The following is a 19,670-nucleotide window of genomic DNA, read 5'->3' as shown; positions in this document are numbered from 1 at the left end:
AAAACAACATTTTGCAATTTAATTTTGAATCTGCTAATCCGAATGCTTTGAAATGTTGCAGATGTTTTAAGGCTATAAAGAGCATCATAAATTTTTAGTCAAAATATATTTGGTTATCCCCTCCAAAAACTTGATGACGTCAGCTCAAAAGTTTGCCGAATAAATCCGATCTAAAATGTGCAAAATATGATGAGTCTGTACTTGTGATCTATCACTCAATTCATATTTTTTGAATTTGCATATACAGGGTGACTCAAAAAAATTAATGAATGCGTAAATTTATTTTACCGATTTACTCAGGAACTACAAAACCGAATGCTTTGAAATCTTGAAGATGTTTTAAAATTATCATAAGCATGGTAAATTTTTGATCAAAATGTATTTGGTCGTCCCGCCTAAAAAATTTATGACGTCACCACAAAACTTTGCTCAATAAATCCTAACTAAAATGTACAAAATATGGTGAGTCTCTTCTTGTGATTTATCATTCAATTCAAATTTTTTCGATTTGCATATACAGGGTGACTCAAAAAAATTAATGAATGCGTGAATTTATTTTATTGAGTTAATCAGGAACTACAAAACCGAAAGCTTTGAAATCTTGCAGATGTTTTAAGGTTATAAGAAGCATAATAAATGTTTAGTCAAAATATATTTGCTTATCCCCTCCAAAAAATTGATGACGTCAGCTCGAAAATTTGCCGAATAAATCCCATCTAAACTGTACAAAATATGATGAGTCTGTACTTGTGATTTATCACTCCATTCATATTTTTTGGATTTGCATATACAGGGTGACTAAAAAGAATTAATGAATACGTAAATTTATTTTATTGATTTACTCAGGAACTACAAAACCGAATGCTTTGAAATCTTGAAGATGTTTTAAAGTTATCATAAGCATGGTAAGTTTTTGATCAAAATGTATTTGCTCATCCCCTCTAAAAAATGTAAGACGTCACCACAAAATTTTGCTGAATAAATCCTATCTAAAGTGTACAAAATATGGTGAGTCTCTTCTTGTGATTTATCATTCCGTTCATATTTTTTCGATTTGCATATACAGGGTGACCCAAAAAAAAAATAATGAATGCGTAAATGTATTTTATTGATTTAATCAGGAACTACAGAACCGAATGTTTTGAAATCTTGCAGATGTTTTAAGGTTATAAAGAGCATAATAAATTTTTAGTCAAAATATATTTGGTGATCTTCTCCAAAAAACTGATGACGTCAACTCAAAAGTTTGCCGAATAATCCTATCTAGAATGTACAAAATATGATGAGTCTGTGCTTGTAATTTATCATCCCATTTATATTTTTTGAATTTGCATATATCGGGCGACTCAAAAAAAAAATGCATGTGTAAATTTGTTTGATTGATTTACGCAGGAACTACAAAACCGAATGCTTTGAAATCTACTGCGAAAAAAAAAACATAATAGGCATGCAGTCGTCACGTTTGCGACAGCGAGGGAAGTACTGTCTAAACTCTTTAGACCAATTTTTTGTATTTATTACATTCTTGTGGTCTAAAGTTTCGTGAGATAGGTAAGTACCAATTTCGTTCAGATTTGTCTGCGAAAAATTTACCTACAAATTAAAATATATGTTGACTATCGAAATCCCATATTGACGTACAATTGGTCAATTTATAGTTGTTTTTTTTTTAACCTTAGAACACTTAGTATTAAGTTATCGTACCGTCTAAAGCCCAAGATACAAACACCCAGAAACAAGGCGAAAATCGAACCCCCACGACCCAAGGTATACCAGTCAAGCTGGAACCCATCACGTTTACCCGGGCCGCATCAATTTGTAGTTGTAGAGTCAGTTACTGAGGTGTCTCTTTTGATGGTGATAAATTCCAAAAGAATCACTGTAGTATAAAGTTAGTTTTTTGGAATTTATACATGGGTGACGTAACAATCTTTTGAAACAGTAATGCTAAAATGGTATATTATGTAACAAGCTTTATAAACGCCTCTTTAGTCATGAGTTTATTTAAGCACGAGCGAAGCAAGCATTTAAAAACGAGTGTCTAGAGAAGTTTATAAACGTGTTACACACCGTACAGGTAGTGACAAGCATAAATATCACTATTCAAAATTAGCTCCATTTTAGATTCTTTAGCCAAGCCGTGTTTAATGAACACGAAAACTGCCGAACGTACTCAAGACGTGTCTAATGACCGCGAACGCATCTTCGGCCCATATTTAATAAGTCCAAAGCCACGGACTATGAAACTATACCTAATTAAAGCATCGTTAAACAAGGTTTTAGATTTGAGAGTAGAAAAAATAATATTAATTATCGCTTTAGAGGTTCAATTGGTTTTCTAAATTTACTTGTATCATTGTTATTTTTCACATTTAAGGGTGGCGTCTGGTTCGGTTTCGCCCAATACTAAATACATTGAAAACATCGTCGTAGTTTCCGGAATTGCATTTTTAAAATAGCGAAATCTCCAACCAAGTCAGAATCTAAGTAAACCTGCATTCTGCTACCGCATCACAGCTCGTTTAATGCCGATTTCTCGTTTCAATAGATTTTGACTTTTCGCGAGTTATTTACCTCAGTCGTGGATTTTTTAACATTATAAATGGTATCAAAAGAAAGCTGACGCTTTTCCCCAGGGGACCTCCTATCTCAGAATGCAAAAAACTTCAGCACTTCGTCAAAAAATGCATCAATGTGCCGGTTAAAATGTGATGTAAAAGTTGTTCAACTTTATAATTTTTTTTTGGAAAAACTGCATACTAGATATGAATATAAATATGGAGGTCCCCTGGACTGAAGTTTGTTAATTCAAAATATAATTTTTTAAAGCGATATATCTCATATTTTTAAAATGCAACTCCGGAAACCGCGACGATGTTTTCAATGTATTTAGTATAGGGCTAAACCGAACCAGACGCCAGCCTTAACTCTGCGGGTATAAGGCCACTACGAATATATTACCTTTCAAGGTGTGGCAAAATCCCCATATGCACGATTAATAAAGACGAACCTAACTAGTCTACCAGACAAAAAGAATGATGGCAGCAACTTTTGTGTTGTTCGTGTGTCACTACTAACGCATACAACAAGGACGACATGAAATCCCAGTAGTACTAACATAGTGACATAAAACACTATCACCATTTTTTTATATACGAAAATAAAGAACAGAGATATGTGTCTACTATATTTGTCGCACCTCCCACTACCCAGTCTCCTACGCATTTAGGCTTGGGAATGCCAACTTTATGTCAATTCGCACTTTACCCGTGATTTAGTTGTAACAAATTCCGGATTATTTTACTTCGTTTACAGCTTATTGTGAGAGGGTTTAAAATAAAATAAATTTTTAACATTAAAAGAATTGCAGCGAAAATTTATTGGCATAAACTTTTCCAGTTAACAAAATAAGTAGCGTCAGCACAGCCCGGCTAGTGATCTTTGTTTTTCACAAAAAAAAGGTACATAATACAAAAATGCTCCCGTCAATTTAGGTATCCATTTAGTGGCGATCAAATGGACCATAAATTAGATTGGAGGAATTAACAATTTTCAAAACTTGTGCATAATAAAATAGCAAACAGTGGCAGAATTTGACTTTTAGTTGAGGAGAAGCAGCTTTTAATATTTTTAAAAATAGTAGCAAATAGTAATAAGATTTCAAAATAACTACGCAAAAAAAAAAACTCGAAAACTATCTCGCGACCAAGTAGACAAACACAGTAATACTTTAATACCTAACGGTTATAAAGTCGTAATGATAACGCCGCGCCGTCTTGAAGCTGTTCTATATTGTAGTATATTTTTTTATGATCAGAACTTTTTTATAATATATATTAATTACATATGATATTCCATCAAATTGTTAACGTAAAGAAGCAATATCTAGACCTTTTTGTTATTGTTAGACCGAAATACACATTTACAATGAGCTTAAAACACATCTGATTTATTAATACTTAAGTTGCTTTAATGATCTCGTCTATACCTCGCATGCTGCATTAATTCTGATGTTCGGAATGAGACACAAGTAACACTAAACAGTAGTGTCTTTGAGAAATCCACATTTGTGTAAAAGTTAGTACAATTCAAATTTTTCTAGAAATTTTAAACACCATGCTTGGAGGTTATCGTGAACATTATAAATCACTAATCAAAATGTATGTGTTCTTCCCTTCCCAAAACTTGATGACATCATCTCAAAATTATATTATTAGTGATATAGTGTACGTATTAAAATTGGTATAGGCACCTATTTGTTCCAATTAAAAATTAATGACGTCATCACGACATTTTTGTAAGAAAACCTCACATGCGGCATATATAGCATGCTTCTGCACCTTCGCCCACCTCTATTTTCAGTCTAACATATATATCATTTTAAAAAGGTGAATATAATAATTCAAATTATGTAGTTTATTTATAGGATGAATCACTAAGCGCGCGATCCTCGATATCTCAATAATAATTAGACGTAAAAGACTAAAGTTCTTTAGGCATTATAGTTTAAAATTATTTTTAACTATATAAAGTGTTCTGTTTTTAAGGCGTATACATTTTTACATATTTTAATTCACCTGTTCTTAGGCTTTACAACCACAATTTATTTTTCAGATTCCGATGCGACGTTGCCACGTTATTTCAATTTTCTTGAAATTTTTGGCAATGGATTATATTTGTGGCCTAATATAATTACAAGGAATTACTTTGCCTCACAGAATACCAAATTACTGTCACACTATCACTCTGTCATTGGCGTCAAATAAAATTGTCGCTGTGAAAAGTGATGGCAGAGGAGAATTAGGTATGGCAATTGCGATAGTGAATTACTTTTTTAAAATGAACCCAAAGGTTGTAATAACCCAAATATCCCGCCAAAGTTAGACACGTGAACAAAATTTTAAAACCCGCGAAAAATACAAAATTTGTCCTGGAACAGTAAAGGTCAACAAAATTTAACCCTATCTTGTGTGTTTTTTTTATGGTAGAATGCGTTTAAATGCAAAGTGGTGAACCCAAAGGTCGGAAAAGCGTCCTTAAATCAAAATGCAAGATATGGGGGACAAATACTTAATCCTTTTTGGAAGGGGAAAAACTGTGAAATAAGCGGACTTATTTCCCAGCTGCAAAAACACTCTCCAGCTTCCAAAAATAAAATCAAATGTTACCAATCAAAACAATATCACGCATTTAGACAGATAAAAAATAAATCGTCATTAAAATAACTGGATGCAAATACTAAAGTCATTACGGTGGTGTGGCGGCAAATTTAAATATGAACAAAATCCGAAAACTTTCTGATCAAGGCGATCGAGCTCTCCTGTTTTCAGCGTTGTGTTCTAGCTCGAGATCTACGAGCTACAACACATACCCATATTACATAATTGACCGCATCATCTAGTCCAAGGAGGGAGGGGATACTGCAGTGGGAACAAAAAAAGACCCTCCCCCCTTGCTAACATTGTTGCATTTGACTGATGAACTTCAACTCGTTGATTAATAAGATCATCGCTTTTATACCGGTAACCGCATTAACCTAAAATTTGTACTCGCGAAAGTGGTGATGATGATGAATTAATGAGACCGCAAAGCAAACAAATTTTCGTCCCGCCACACTGTAGCTAGATCTTTAAACATCAAAGAATTTCGATGCTGTTAAATTATGCATTAATTCAAGTTAATGATGAAATCAAAATTAGTTCGTCAACATTACATCATTTAGCTTGAGAATTTCCACATCACATAAAATAAAGCATATATGCAATATAGGAAGGCATATTATTTTAAATACGGTCAAAATCAAAATGATAATTTGAGAATGAATGTTCAAATTCAAACTATGAAAAAATAATTCGGATCTAAGAAACTAACATTAAATAAATACAATACAAAATAAACATAGAATGCACTTCATAACTATTTCTAGTATACATCATAGTGTTAATTTAACTGATGTTAATTTTCAAATTCTCTCGAAATGGATCAACGATTAGTTTAAATGCCATAACTGAACTATTTTAAATCTCGACTGAAAAGTTATGAATGAAGTACCAAGTACATCCAGAACTTTTAGATACCCATTACCTAATTAAAAATAAATTGAACCTGAATAAAGTCAATTGCCGCCGTGTATATTTTTGTATGAACATGTTGCATTGTTATTGTTGTTGCAAAAATTTACAAAAAACTCATATTGTACTAATTAACTAACTTAATTATACTCATTGAAAGGAGATTGTGGCGTCGAATACGATTCATTTTTATTTAAACAATTGCCCTGTATATAAAATACAAACTAAATTAGGCGTATTTTAAATTTTAACACATGTTTTCACTACATTCACTAAACAAGAAGTGACACTGACGCCCGAAAACAGGGCATGAGACCATTTTTAAATTCTACCTGCCCTGCCCTTATTACATCCAATCCCCCTGCCTAAAACCAGGGGTTTTAAAAAAACGTGCATGGTTTTCGTTTTTAAACTGTCAAATGAGGTTGCCCGGTCATATTTTTTTCCGCATAACGCAAAATTTAAACTTCAAATTCAGGACTCCACAAGGTCAGGGACATAAGCAATCTTTTCACAGGGTGGTTAACATTTTACTAAATTTACCAGTTCTGACAACTGAAGATGTCAAGACTTCAAGAGTGATGTTTGATTAAGACTGTTTATTTTCTGCATTTTAGGTTCTAAATTTACAAATGCATCATGAAGAAATAAAACGGACATTGTGAATTAGTGACATAACATTAATTAGGATCTTGCAATAAAACTAAATTAAATAAAGCGTATACTTACTGATGTTATATTATTTATAAATAATAATCTATAACGTGTTACATTTGTAACTGTTTTTTAACGCAAACAACATTTTACATGGGTTCTGGTTCCGACCAACTACACGAAATTGAAAGTTGTGATCCTCGAAATATGCTTAGGTACCTATATTTTGAAAAGGCTTGTAGGTAATAAATATGTAGTTAATACGATAGTTAATATCTTTTAATAACTTATCATAGAAATACAACACAAATTGCTTTTAAAGTTAAAGCCACATATACAGAGTGATCAACAAGTACTATTTAAGTTGGCAATTATCATTAACCAATTGTTGAAGAATGTTCTTGTTCTGCTATTGCCAAACCTGATTCAAACGCTTAGCGCGATCTCACTTTTAAGCGTTCAGAAAGCTAGTTTATGACTTATGGCATTTTAATAATTGTAATCAACAACAAATTTTTATGTAAATTGAATATAATTTTAATCAAAATTCATTGATACCAACTGAAACATTACTTGTTGATCACGCTGTATTTTTTTAGTGAATGAACTGCTTTTAATAAAGATTCTTTCTTTAAAATCGTTGGATAAAACTCTAAACAGCTTAAAATTAATTTTTGTAGTAATCTTTGCTCTAAGTGTTTTTTCGATGGTCCATGCGACATGATAATTTCAGGATACACCAAGATATTGGTCAACCAGTATAAGTGACAAAAAAATAGAACATGTCCAGGCTAAACTTGGACCCACGGTCACTTTAGTTATTTCCCTCTCAACTCGTTTAACCTAACCATGGCCGACTAGTATAAAGATTATGGCCTGTCCAAGAGGTACCATACGTGTTGCCATCTATTAATAATTACACTTAATAATTTAGCAAAATTTTAATTTGACTTAACATTATGGGACTTCAAAACGTGTAATGGTGGTTTGTTTCGGTATGAATGCCTTTGTGGACTTTGTGCCTTTCAAAAAGTGTTAATAATTCTTTTGTCGTTTTTGAATTATTAATAGATGGCAGCACGTATGGTACCTTTGGCATTCCTTTGGACAGGCCATAATCTTTATACTAGTCGGCCATGACCTAACCACCCTGGGATTAGATTTTGTTTATTTTTGTGTCATGGATACTTTTCAGACATTTTGACATTCTGCGAATCCATCCCAAAACTTCACAAATGAGTGCTTTTTTAGTCAGAACCTGACTTTTAGATTACACACCTTATAAATTTGAAAACAATAAATTAAATGATCAGAACATTTTAATTTCTTTATTATAAAAATATTTTAAACATTTCGATATAATAAACACAAAACTAAAACTTATTTCAATGTTAAAATCAACTGATTACTTAAATAAATTTACTGAACTTTAACTCTCATGTGATTCCCTCATTAATGCTTTGGCAAATATGGCCTCCTGTTGTCTGTGCTCTGCTCTATCATTATCCAAATTTAACATTTCATTTGCTATTTCTGGATTTTTTGGTTCCATTTTGTGTGCTTTATCTAAGAATGTTTTGGCACTGTCATATTCTCCAAGATATCGTAAACATTTTGCATGATTAAAATATACCTTGGGATGAATTTTTATTAATTCCCCATTTTTTGTAACATCATAAATTTTTTTGGCATTCAAACAAGCTTTACGAAATTCCTTGTTACGAGTATAACAAATTAACAAATTTGTGTAAACTTTTAACAATAATTGTCGATGTTTCTCGATGTCATCTTTGTAATGAAGGGTGACTTTTTCAAGTTTAGCGGCACATGTATTGTAGTCTATCAAAGCTTTCAAATACTGACGATCACTAAATGATTTTTTCCCCCGTTCACACAAAGCTACACAATATTTATAAATTTCGGAGAACTCTTTTTGTTGGTCTTCTGGTAATTTTTCATATGTGAGTACAGCCCCAGAATGCACAATTTCCAATAACTCCACCTCAAACAACACTGTGGCATTTGAAGGCACACGTCCTAGTGAACAATTCCTACCATACGCATAGTCTGGATGAATCAAAAATTGGGATTTCTCATTGGGCTTCATTGATTGTACAGCAAAATCTAATCCGGCAATAACTCTACCATCATTCACGATAAATCCATAAGGTTTATTTCTCATATAGGTTGAATCGAAAGGGTTCTCATCATATTCCACATAAGCATTAAAATGAATTTTGACCATTGAATATTCAGTCGGTTTATCGCCCGCACCTTCTCTGATTACACGTTTCTTTATCTTACCATTTGGTACGAGACTGGTCATTTTTTTTCCGATTATTTCAAAAGGTTCACCTTCTTCATACACATCTTCGTCAAAAATCCCAATACATTCTGTGTTACACTGTTGGATCCCTTGTTCCGAATTACTCACTTCACCCTCTTCGTCTGACTTCACATTATCTCTAACGAAATCTGCATCCACTCGAAACTCTGTTCCTTCTTCAGCAAGTTTGCTAAAAATAATAGTAAACAATCAGTACACGAAAACAGCAAATATAAAAAAAAATACCTTAGGTCTATGGGTTCCAGTAAACGGGCCATTATTTACAAATTCCACTCGAAATGCGGTTTTCTGTTATTATTGCAGCAAGTGGGATTGAATTATTTGTTGCAGAAAATAAACAAACTTCACGTGCGACTAAACGCAGTACACGATTACCAAAATAACTGAATTTAAGATGAAGATATTTTGTAGCGCACCACCACTGCGCATGCGTTAAGAAAATCAATATACTGGTACGATTGCCCGCCACATCCGCCCGCGCCAACTTCCTCAATGTTCATCGGTTGTAATTACTTTTAAAGCAAAATAATTATGATTTCACAAAGATTTCGCACAACTAATAACTAAGGAAAACATATAATACATATGTATTCTCCCAGTCGCTACATTTATTCGACTGATTAAATAGGGTTTACATGTATCGCCACGTGCTAGATATAATATACAAGACAGTGGTGTATTAAATTTTTTTGAAAAAGAGATGTTGTTGACGATCAAGAACGGCTAATACGTTAACAGTACTCGGGCGGTTTTGCTCACACACAGAATACGGACATTCCTATTAGAGTTTAAATAACTGTTTATTTTTAGCCGCCTCTGTATGAGCACGACGCTCTGACTTGTGTTTTTCCGTTTTCTCCCCGTCCCTCAAGATCTTAAAAAACAGAAGCAATGCATGTACAGGGTTATTTACGAGGAGCTGCGTGCCCAAAAAAATTGTAGACGCAATCAGAAATACAATTTCAAAATCGTCCTTGATATTTCATACCATTTCAAAAAAAGCAAAACATAACTGTTTTGTTGTAACAACGTGGACATAATGTCCGATACTACCATGTTACAATCGACAGTCGACACTTCCACAGAATTGATGCAAAATGTATTAAAAAATTTCATACATGGTGGGTGCAAAGAAATGCGACTAAAATACCGCTCGCATTTAGGCTGATGAACATATCGTAATAAAATTGTAGATTTATTTGTTGCTCCCCACCAAAAAATGTGGTGACGTCCTTTCAAAATTGCTAAGTATATCGTTTTTAAAATGTGCAAAATAGCAGAAGCTTCTATACTTGTGATTTATCAATAGATCCTTATTTTTAAACTAACGTACATGAGTAAATTTTTGGAATAAAAAAAATTGTACAATCAAAATTTACAGTATACGTATTTATCTTAGAAATGACAAAAACCATTGTTCTGAAATATTGCACATGTTTTAAGGTTATCGTGTACCTACCTACATAATAAATAGATAATCAAAATATTATTCCTTCTAAAACTTTAACGAAGTAAATTTCATTTCAAATGTGCGAATTAGCATGTATCTGTACATGTTTTAAAAAAATTATACAGGTTATCTAAAAAAAATAAATTTGTTTTTTCTTATTTTTGAAATTCTGGGAACATACTAATGTTGTTTTGAATATTACACTATACGTATCCAAATTGATATTTGACATTATTAAAAAATTTAAAACAGATACCTACTTTATTATACACTATATCAGTGACTATATCATCATAAAAAAATTGGTCTGAAGACAGTACTTCCCTCGCTGGCGGAAATATGACGACTAAATGCCTATTATGTTTTTTTTCTCATTACATTTTTATAGCGGGGCAATTAAAAAAAAATTGCGATGACGTCATCAACATTTTTGCAAGGACACGTACATTAGATTGGATAGATGTAGTGTAATACTAAAAATAAAAGTACTGTATTCCCAAATTTTCGGAAAAATGAATCTGGTCGCCTTGAATATTGATTTATAATCTATAAAATAACGCAACAATTTACTCACGTATGCCGCGTGTATTAGCCGAGGGGACTGAAAATCATTTATGTATAAGCATTCTTATTAGTTTAAGACAACAAGCGACAACACTTGTTGAGATTGTACACGTGAGAGTCAAACAGAGAAATTATAAACAATACCGATGATCCCCCAGACTTTTTTATTGCTTCGACGTCCGCTTATTATATAAAACATTGGATTTTATTTTAATTAAAACAAAACAAATGCACGTCTGAAATGTTTAAGAAAATGTAAATAAGCGTGCTACGCCTATGTTTCAAACGAGTTTTTACTTTACAAAATTTTGTGTTTATCAAATTGGGTTAGTGCAATATAATACTAATAATAACAGTGTTGTATCAGAGATTATCTCTGGTTGTATCTTCAAATTTTCTGGCAAATAGAGTGAACTATTCCTGATTTAATCAATAAAATAAATTATCTCATTATTTTTTTGAGCGACCTGTTAAGCAAATATAAAAAATATGAATGGAATGATAAATCACACGTACAGACTCATCATATTTTGTACATTTTAGATAGGACATATTCAGTAAAATTTTGGGGTGACGTCATCAATTTTTTAGAGGGGATGAGCAAATACATTTTGATTAAAAATTTCCCATGCTAATGATAACTGTAAAACATCTCCAAGATTTCAAAGCATTCGGTTTTGTAGTTTCTGAAAATTAATGAATGGGTGAATTTATTTAATTGATTTAATTCCTAATATACATAAATACAAAATTTCACAACAATCGCTCCCGTACTTCGGAGATTATCTGTCTAATAAAAATCCGGGACAGCAGACAGACGGACAGACACACGGAAACAGGAGACCTATTTCTTCGTCTTCTAGAGGTCATGAAAGGTCGAGAAAATGTAAAACAAGAGTGTCGGCCGACGCACTCGATTACAATACTTCCTTTGCTTACGCTCGGGAAGTAAAAATCACACAATATTTTAAAGAAAATAATATTACTTGAAAGTGGAACATACGTATGCCCCTCTACGTCTAATTAATAGTCTATCTATTTACCATTTAAATTTTAGGGGTTATTAAAAAAAAAGAATTGCAAAATTAGAATTTATAATAAAATATATCGAAGAAACTTAACTGTTTTTGGTTCAGAGCCAAAGAAATTTCGGTCTGAATAAGTTTAGATTAATTTTTCAGTGCTAATTCCACTTTACATAATTATAAATTTATCGAGTTGTTAAATAGAAACGTTCCATAATTTTCTCTCCTTTATATAAACTCTGTAATGATCACCAAAGGTCGATACATTTTATTTTTAAATTAAGCTGTATATATGTATTAGTATTTGTTAAAATTTGCATAATTTTGGCGATCCTGTATCCAGTTTGACAGTTAATAATTACGGTTAAATAACTATCAAATAAAGGGTCAAACAGCTGCAATTTTAGAGGAATTTTTTCGACCATGTATGTACCAAAGTTTCTTTATAGAGGGGTATTAACCTCCTCCGCCTTCTCTCTGCGGGTTGTCATAATTCCCTAAACACTCTGGTAGAATAACATGGACAAGGACTAAAGTTTCCTTGTTTGATTACAAAGTACCTTCTTCAGGTAGAAACTGTGTTGTAATATCACACAATAAAATATGTTCAACTTAAAAAGTACTTTTCGTAAGATAAAAGTGAATTAATGGAGTTTACAAAGTAATCGCCACATGCGTACAAACCATTATTTTTTAACAAAAATTAATATTTACATTTATCTTCGGTAGATTTTTAACGGGAAGTGGTGTTTTTTTTTTATCAACCTGACTTCGTGAGAAATCTAATAAACTGACGAATATTGATAATTCGAAAATAAAACTAGACGAAACCTCGGAATGAAAGATATAAAAATTATCTTCTATATATTTCAATTTTGGGACTTTTAAATACTTCGACTTTTAAATTTTTCGATTTTTTGATATTTTAATTATTCGATTTTTCAAAATATTGCGACATTTTAAATTTTAGATTTTTTTTAGTACGTGTCACAACTGATATATACGTCCCTCTTCCCTCCTAAAAACTTAATGACGTTACAAAGTTATGTTTAAAAAAGTATCACGCGAAGCATGTGGTGATTTAACTATGGTTTATAATATTGTATCCCTATTTCTACTTCAAAATACACTGGTAGACACTTGAATATTTGTAACTTTACGTTAATCTTTTTTTACTCTTTTTTTTGTTTCCCCATGTGTTAGAATAAAGTTATGATTTCTGTTAAGGCCAGTCGCTACATTTTCTGAGTAGAATTTTCGGGCTATTTTCATGGTTCTGAAGTTTTAAATATATGTTGTCCATAACTTTCTTTATATAACGCAAGGGCAATTTTGTTAAAAACAGTTTGTGATCATATTTTTCTTTTAGTTTTAGTGAAATTTTTGCATAATGTATTTTTAAAAATCAATATCTCAATTATTAAAAAAAATTTCAAAACACGGTTTTCAACATTGTTTTCAGCTTACAAAACTCCAAAACTCATACCAGATATAAGTATCTCAATTTTTTTTTGTTAGAAACGGTACACATTCATAGAAATTGCTAACTTTTATTTTTACTATATCTCACTCCCAACAAATGAAGTCAAAAATAGACCTACTACGATTTCTAAAATTTTGCAAGCTGAAAACAGTGGTGACAACCCCGTTCCAAAATTCCCATAAGTACTCGTAACTGAAATATTGATTTTTTAAAATACGTGATGAAAAAATTTCAACAAAATTAAAAAAATATATGATAATAAATTGTTTAAAAAAAAACTGCGCTCACAGTTAAGTAGTGAAAATTGTGTACAAGTTACATTTAAAATTTCATAATCATTGTTTTAGTGATTGCAGGGCATTAACAACATTTTTAGTTTATTCACTGGTAAAGGATAGCCAAAACTTATGAATATATGAAACTGACTCATTTGTTTCAAGATTTCTCAAAAACATTTCATAGAAGAGAAGTAATGCAGTGTTAATGTTTGCATTAGGTACGTGCATTACAATGAAAATGTTTATAATACGATAAATAAATAAATATTTGTCGAACATGACGCTTTAACGTGTAAATAAAATTTAATACACTTCAAAGGTGCGGAAGTTCCGTCCAAACAACTTTAAACCAACTTTTGTAAATGCCGAAAATGCATTTTCATGTAAGAAGGCCTGCTTGAACACAATATACATACAATTAAACACAATATTCCTATTTGTTATTTTTAGATTATAATAAATTGGTTGAATATAGACAAAAAATGTAACAGATTTTCAAAACCAAATTAATGTTGACAATCTGTATGAATACCTCTACAAATGCAAAATGTAGTTACAAATAATAAAAACTATTTATTTATCAATTCGTTAAGGGTATAATATAAAATATATTTGTCAGTATTTCAAAACAGCAAAACTAAAACTAATAAATTTATGAAAGAAGTGCTTTTCCCAAACTTCTTTCATGACTTCTATGTTTTTCTTTTTCTTCTCTTAACGAGGCTAATTCCTTTTTTATTTCTAAATTATCGGGTTCTAACGCTTTTGCTTGAATGAGTTTTCGTTCAGCAAAGCTGTAAGCACCAGTACCACCGATCATCCTCTGACACTTCGCATGATTAAAATAAACTTTTGCACTGATTTCAAAAGTACCATTCTTAGACATTTCATATAATTTCTGTGCAAAGACACAGCCACGTTTAGGAATTTTAGCATGCGTACAGCAGATGAGTAAGTTGGTATACAATCGCACAAGTAATGCTTCACTTTTTATTTGATCATCATAATCATCTAAAACGGCATCCTCTAACTTGTTAACAGCAGTAGAATACACTTTAATGGCACCTTGATAGTCTTGCAATTTAAACATTTTTTTGCCTTTGACGCACAACGCTAAGCAAGTATTGTAAACTACTTGAAAATGCTTCTCATTAACTGCAGGTTCTTCTTGCTGACCCTGTTCTTGTACAACACATAATTCAATTTCAAACAGAACTACTGAATTAGGCGGAATTCTTCCTAATACTCCATTTCTATAAGCAAGTTCTGGGTCAATTAAAAATTGGGCTTTTTCTGTCAACCTCATTGAACGGACTGCTATTTCTAAACCTTCTATGACTTCTTGTTGCCCAATTTTAAATGTGTGAGGCGTCTTTCTAGCATGAGTTGAATCAAATGGGTGTGCTTCAAGCTGTACATATGCATTATAATGTATGATAACAGATGATGATTCTTCGGGTTTTGGTCCATATCCTTCTTTAAGTATTCTCTTTTTTATTTTTCCATTTGGCAAAAGATCTTCCATATTCTTAGCAATATTCAAAAAGGGTTCACAACCATCATATGAGTCTCCACAGTCAAGGCATTCTAACTTTATGTAATTTTCTAACTGTTGGTTGTATTCTTTTTCTTCTTCTTCTCCTCTGTCATCTCCATTGTGTGAAATTGACTGTACCTCAAATTCTGCCCCCCCTTCTGCAATGTCCCTAAAACAAACGAATTAATACATTTCTTGCCGAGCGTTCCTTTTTTAAAGATGTGACTCACTTAATACTTAATCCACCTACAATTTCTACTGTTTCCATATTTTCAAAAGGAAAAGCATTCAGTTTTTCACTGCATCAACACAACGGCATTCAAGATTGAAGTAGCTAATATTATCTGTGATATTATTATATTTCAGGGAAATCTAATATATAAATACATCACCAACTAAACAATACATTTACAAAACAATCCACAATTCCTGGATATTTCACCAACTAAAATCGTATTGTACGAGAATCAAAACACAAACCACCGTTGCTTAAAAGCAGGACGTGATCTGTCATTCAGTGCTTGGCTCCTTGGAGCACTTGTGGTAGGAAATTATATTTTCCCCTCCGCCGTTGTTGGTAACGTAAAAGCGCGAACGATTTAAATTTATGTCAATGATCTTTTAATAAGCATTCACGTTCGGTAGAAGTAACTGACAGAAATTTTTCTGTGGTTAAGTTGCAATCTTAAGATCACTAGAAATTAAAGATTGGCATCAACTGTCCAATTTTCTAATTCAAATGTCAAATCTGAATTGTGTGGAAAAAAAACCGAAGTTTTTCTAATTTCCACACGCTTCGTTTCAAGAAAATCCTTAAATACAGCATGGAAACAATTTCCATAAAAGTAGTCACGAGAAAGTCCATTTTAAAGGAAAAGAAACAAGAAATATTTCGTGGTTATCAAAAAATTGGGTAAAACGGAAACAGTTAAACTGGTGGCAGAAATATTCTCCGTAAAGTTCGCTGGTGTTGTCGAGTGTTTTTCGAATTTTAAAATAATACAGATACAACGGCGCTGGTGCCGTTAATATTATAATCAGAATCAGAAAGACGACTGCGCAGATTTATATACTTTGTTGGTTCCGTTCTACAATTGGTTTTTAAGTTTTATATGATCGTTATTGTTTTGTAAAAGGGAAAACACTCGGCTTTGAGAATAATTGTACGTAATACACGTATAAATTTAGGTTTCCGAAGGCGAAGTTTTTCACATTTTAAACACGTTATAGCTGCCAGAATCAAATTTCTAAGGCGGTACCTATCTCGAATTGCGTGATTGTGGTGAAGATTTACTTTTCATTTTCTTGGATGAGACATGGATATACCAGAACGGATCCATGGTGAAATTGTGGATCCATGATGATGACATCAAAGCTTGTCCTCCTAAAAAAACTAGTGAAGGGAAAAGATTCAAAATTTTACATGCGGGTTGCTCTTTGGGCTTTTAGAGGGATGCGATTTTCTCCTTCGTTCAAAAATAGATTCACCAGATTACCACAAAACCATCACATTTTCGATATTTGACCTTTACTTACTTACATGTCACATTTTTGATACCTACTTTCTGACATTCCAGTAATACATTATACACTAGAACAATTATGTCCGATCTTACACAGCTTAAAAAAAAAAGTTACCAAATCTAGTTACATCTACCGAACGTGAATTCCTTATATATGTATTAAGTGTGACTTGTATCTTCAAAAAAATGTTTATTACAATTTCATATTAATTAAATTTACAATGAAACCGATTTAGATATAAAACATTTAATCAATATTATTATCGTCGCATGGTTTTATGTCGCTGTTAATGTAAGAAGTTTGTACTATCGCATATACAGGAAGACAGATGTTCCAGGTATCGTGCCGTATAGTATTTCCACCGATACACAGCACCGATAGATTAGCTGACAGAAAAGTCACCAAATAGACCGCTATAAAAAGTAGTGCCAAAGGCGCTTTATTTGAAATACGTTTGAAATATAAGGAAATTTGAAAATAATGTTGAACTACGTAAAATTACTTTTAATAATAACACAATTTATTTCCAACAGACAATATTATCTATACTGGAACATACACTTCGAATAACATTATGTACTTTATATTGAAGTAACAACCTCTGTAGGGCATCTTAAATTAAAATTTTCCTTCTTGAAAGATGAATACGCATTGGCAATCATTTTCTGTGCCACGATGTTGTCAACAACAGTCATACTGCACCGGGTTGAAGAGGGCTACAAAATATAATGGTATATAATGATTGCACAGAATAAATCAACAACTCACTCTTGCGTAATTATGAATTTTATTCGTAATCTCCTCCATGGGGTCCATATGAAACGTTTTTTGACACAAACAACTAAACCTAAAATGTCCAAACTTCAGCCACTATACAAAAAACAGCACAAAGGTCTATAATATCATACCTAACAAATCAAAACAAGTAAAAAAACACAAACGCTAAACGCAAAAAACACACTTTTTAACTTTTTGAACCAAAATTTTAAATTAACGTCAATTAGCTGATCGACCAAAACACAGGTTAAACGAAACCGGCCGACTGGCGCAGGCATAGAGGCGTAGGAAATTCGTTGCGCGGGAAAAGGAACGTTGGTTGCCAACTTAAACTACAACTCTTTAACTGCTTTAAGCGTATAATGTTAGTATATTTTGGATTCTCCGGTTGGCGATTGTGAATTCAAAATTTTCCAATCTATCGCTGGAAATAGTATAGTAGTCACATTTTAAGAATTTGTTTCATTTTTGTTTTGCTGACATTCCTTGTGTTTCTTCGTGTTTACTTCCCGAGCGTGAGCTAAAGAAGTCCGCCGGGTTACTTTCATGTTTTCTCGGCTCAGATAAAAAAAATAAAATTATGTAACATTTTACAATTTAATTTTGGAATTGCAAAACTGAACACTCTGAAATCTTGCAAATCTTTTTAACGTCATGGGAAGCATGGTAAATCGTTAGTTAAAATTTATTCGTTTATGGTTCCCAAAAATTAATGACGTCAGCTTACAATTTTGCTAAATAAATGTTATTTAAATTTTATAAAATAACACACTTCTGAATTTCTGGTTTTATGAATCCGTGTTCAGTTTTTACCCTAGAATGGTTAAAGATCTTGCAAACGTTTTAAGATTATCGAAAGCATGATAAATCGTTAATGAAATTTTATTTCTCCCCTCTGCCCAAATTGTTGTCGTTATAGCCAAATTTTACCATATACATCCCATCTAAAATTTGCATAAATTTTTTCAGAGAAGCGAAGTCTGTTGTACTGTACTGTATACTTTAAACACCGTTATTGATTCACACTTATACAAAAAAAAAATGGTTTAAAGTTATTTAGATAGGCCTAAAGAAGATAACACCAGAAACACTTCTAGGCCCTCTGAGCACCCTCATTTTTCAAAACATACGATTGTACGAAACGGTGGATCCCAACTAGCAATCCGTGCTTGCATCTTTGTTTTCTGTTTCTTATTGACATAAGTTCTGTTACATATATTTGTTTCTTTCTATACTTAAATTATATGGTATGGTAAAAAAATGAAAAATATGCCTAAATTGATAAAGGAGACGTATATATTATCAATTTTATTTAGTACGCATTTTAAATAAGATTTACTTCACAAAGTTTTGAGGTGACATCGTCAAAATTTTGAAAGGGTGAATAGAAAAAAAATTAATTAGTGATGTTTCAGGTTAATGATGTGCTAAATTTCAGAGTTATTGTTTAGTATTGTGAATTTTGATTTTTTTCCAAAATGGAGGGGTAAAAATAGGGATGCATTGATAAATCACAAGTGTGGGCGCATATTACTTTCCACATTACTTTTTGTTTTACATAAATCTGAAAATGTTTGTCGTACTTATAAAATATTTACCAGTGGAACTGAGTATATATTTTTGTAGAATTTTTACTTTTTAATACATAGAAAAAGCGCAATAGTTCTGTTAGTATCTACTAACTAACAATAAAGATTAAACATTCAGGGAGGGTGCCATTACAAAAATAAGGGATTCAAAAAGAAAGAAAAAATAAAAAATTCTTAAATATGTAATTAAAATATTAAATTCGTATTTTAAAACATTAATATACGTTGTAATTTGTCTCCTACAGAGCCTTGAAGATGAAAAATTTCTTCGAAATTGGTTGGCTATTAAATAAATCAAAATACTGAAACTTTTTACTGGAGAAAAGAGACCACCCCCCATGTCTCGTTATTCAATAATGAATTTATAAACT

General features: G+C 32.0%; 3 protein-coding genes across 3 annotated transcripts in view; 1 reads left to right on the top strand and 2 right to left on the bottom strand.

Moving 5' to 3' along the window:
* LOC135135390 (tyrosine-protein kinase receptor) overlaps window positions 1-19,670 on the top strand; it is a 52,866-nt gene that overhangs the window by 25,539 nt on the left and 7,657 nt on the right. The window lies entirely within an intron of this gene.
* On the bottom strand, window positions 8,027-9,500 carry LOC135135398 (inactive peptidyl-prolyl cis-trans isomerase FKBP6-like). The gene is made up of 2 exons (XM_064064438.1): window positions 9,298-9,500; window positions 8,027-9,241 (listed from the first exon to the last, which is right to left on the bottom strand). The coding sequence occupies exons 1-2, from the start codon at window positions 9,327-9,329 to the stop codon at window positions 8,155-8,157; spliced, it is 1,119 nt and encodes a 372-aa protein (XP_063920508.1). The 5' UTR covers window positions 9,330-9,500; the 3' UTR covers window positions 8,027-8,154.
* Window positions 14,426-15,923, bottom strand: LOC135135399 (inactive peptidyl-prolyl cis-trans isomerase shutdown-like). The gene is made up of 2 exons (XM_064064439.1): window positions 15,640-15,923; window positions 14,426-15,578 (listed from the first exon to the last, which is right to left on the bottom strand). Exons 1-2 carry the CDS (start codon window positions 15,675-15,677, stop codon window positions 14,525-14,527), a joined length of 1,092 nt encoding a protein of 363 aa, XP_063920509.1. The 5' UTR covers window positions 15,678-15,923; the 3' UTR covers window positions 14,426-14,524.

The sequence above is a fragment of the Zophobas morio genome, unplaced genomic scaffold (assembly GCF_036711695.1).
Source record: "Zophobas morio isolate AGI-343-1 ecotype UQ-CSIRO unplaced genomic scaffold, CSIRO_AGI_Zmor_V1 ptg000024l, whole genome shotgun sequence".
NCBI classification, from domain to species: Eukaryota; Metazoa; Arthropoda; class Insecta; order Coleoptera; family Tenebrionidae; genus Zophobas; species Zophobas morio.
The sequence above is the reverse complement of the archived record's forward strand: the minus strand, read 5'-3'. Positions and strand labels throughout refer to the sequence as shown.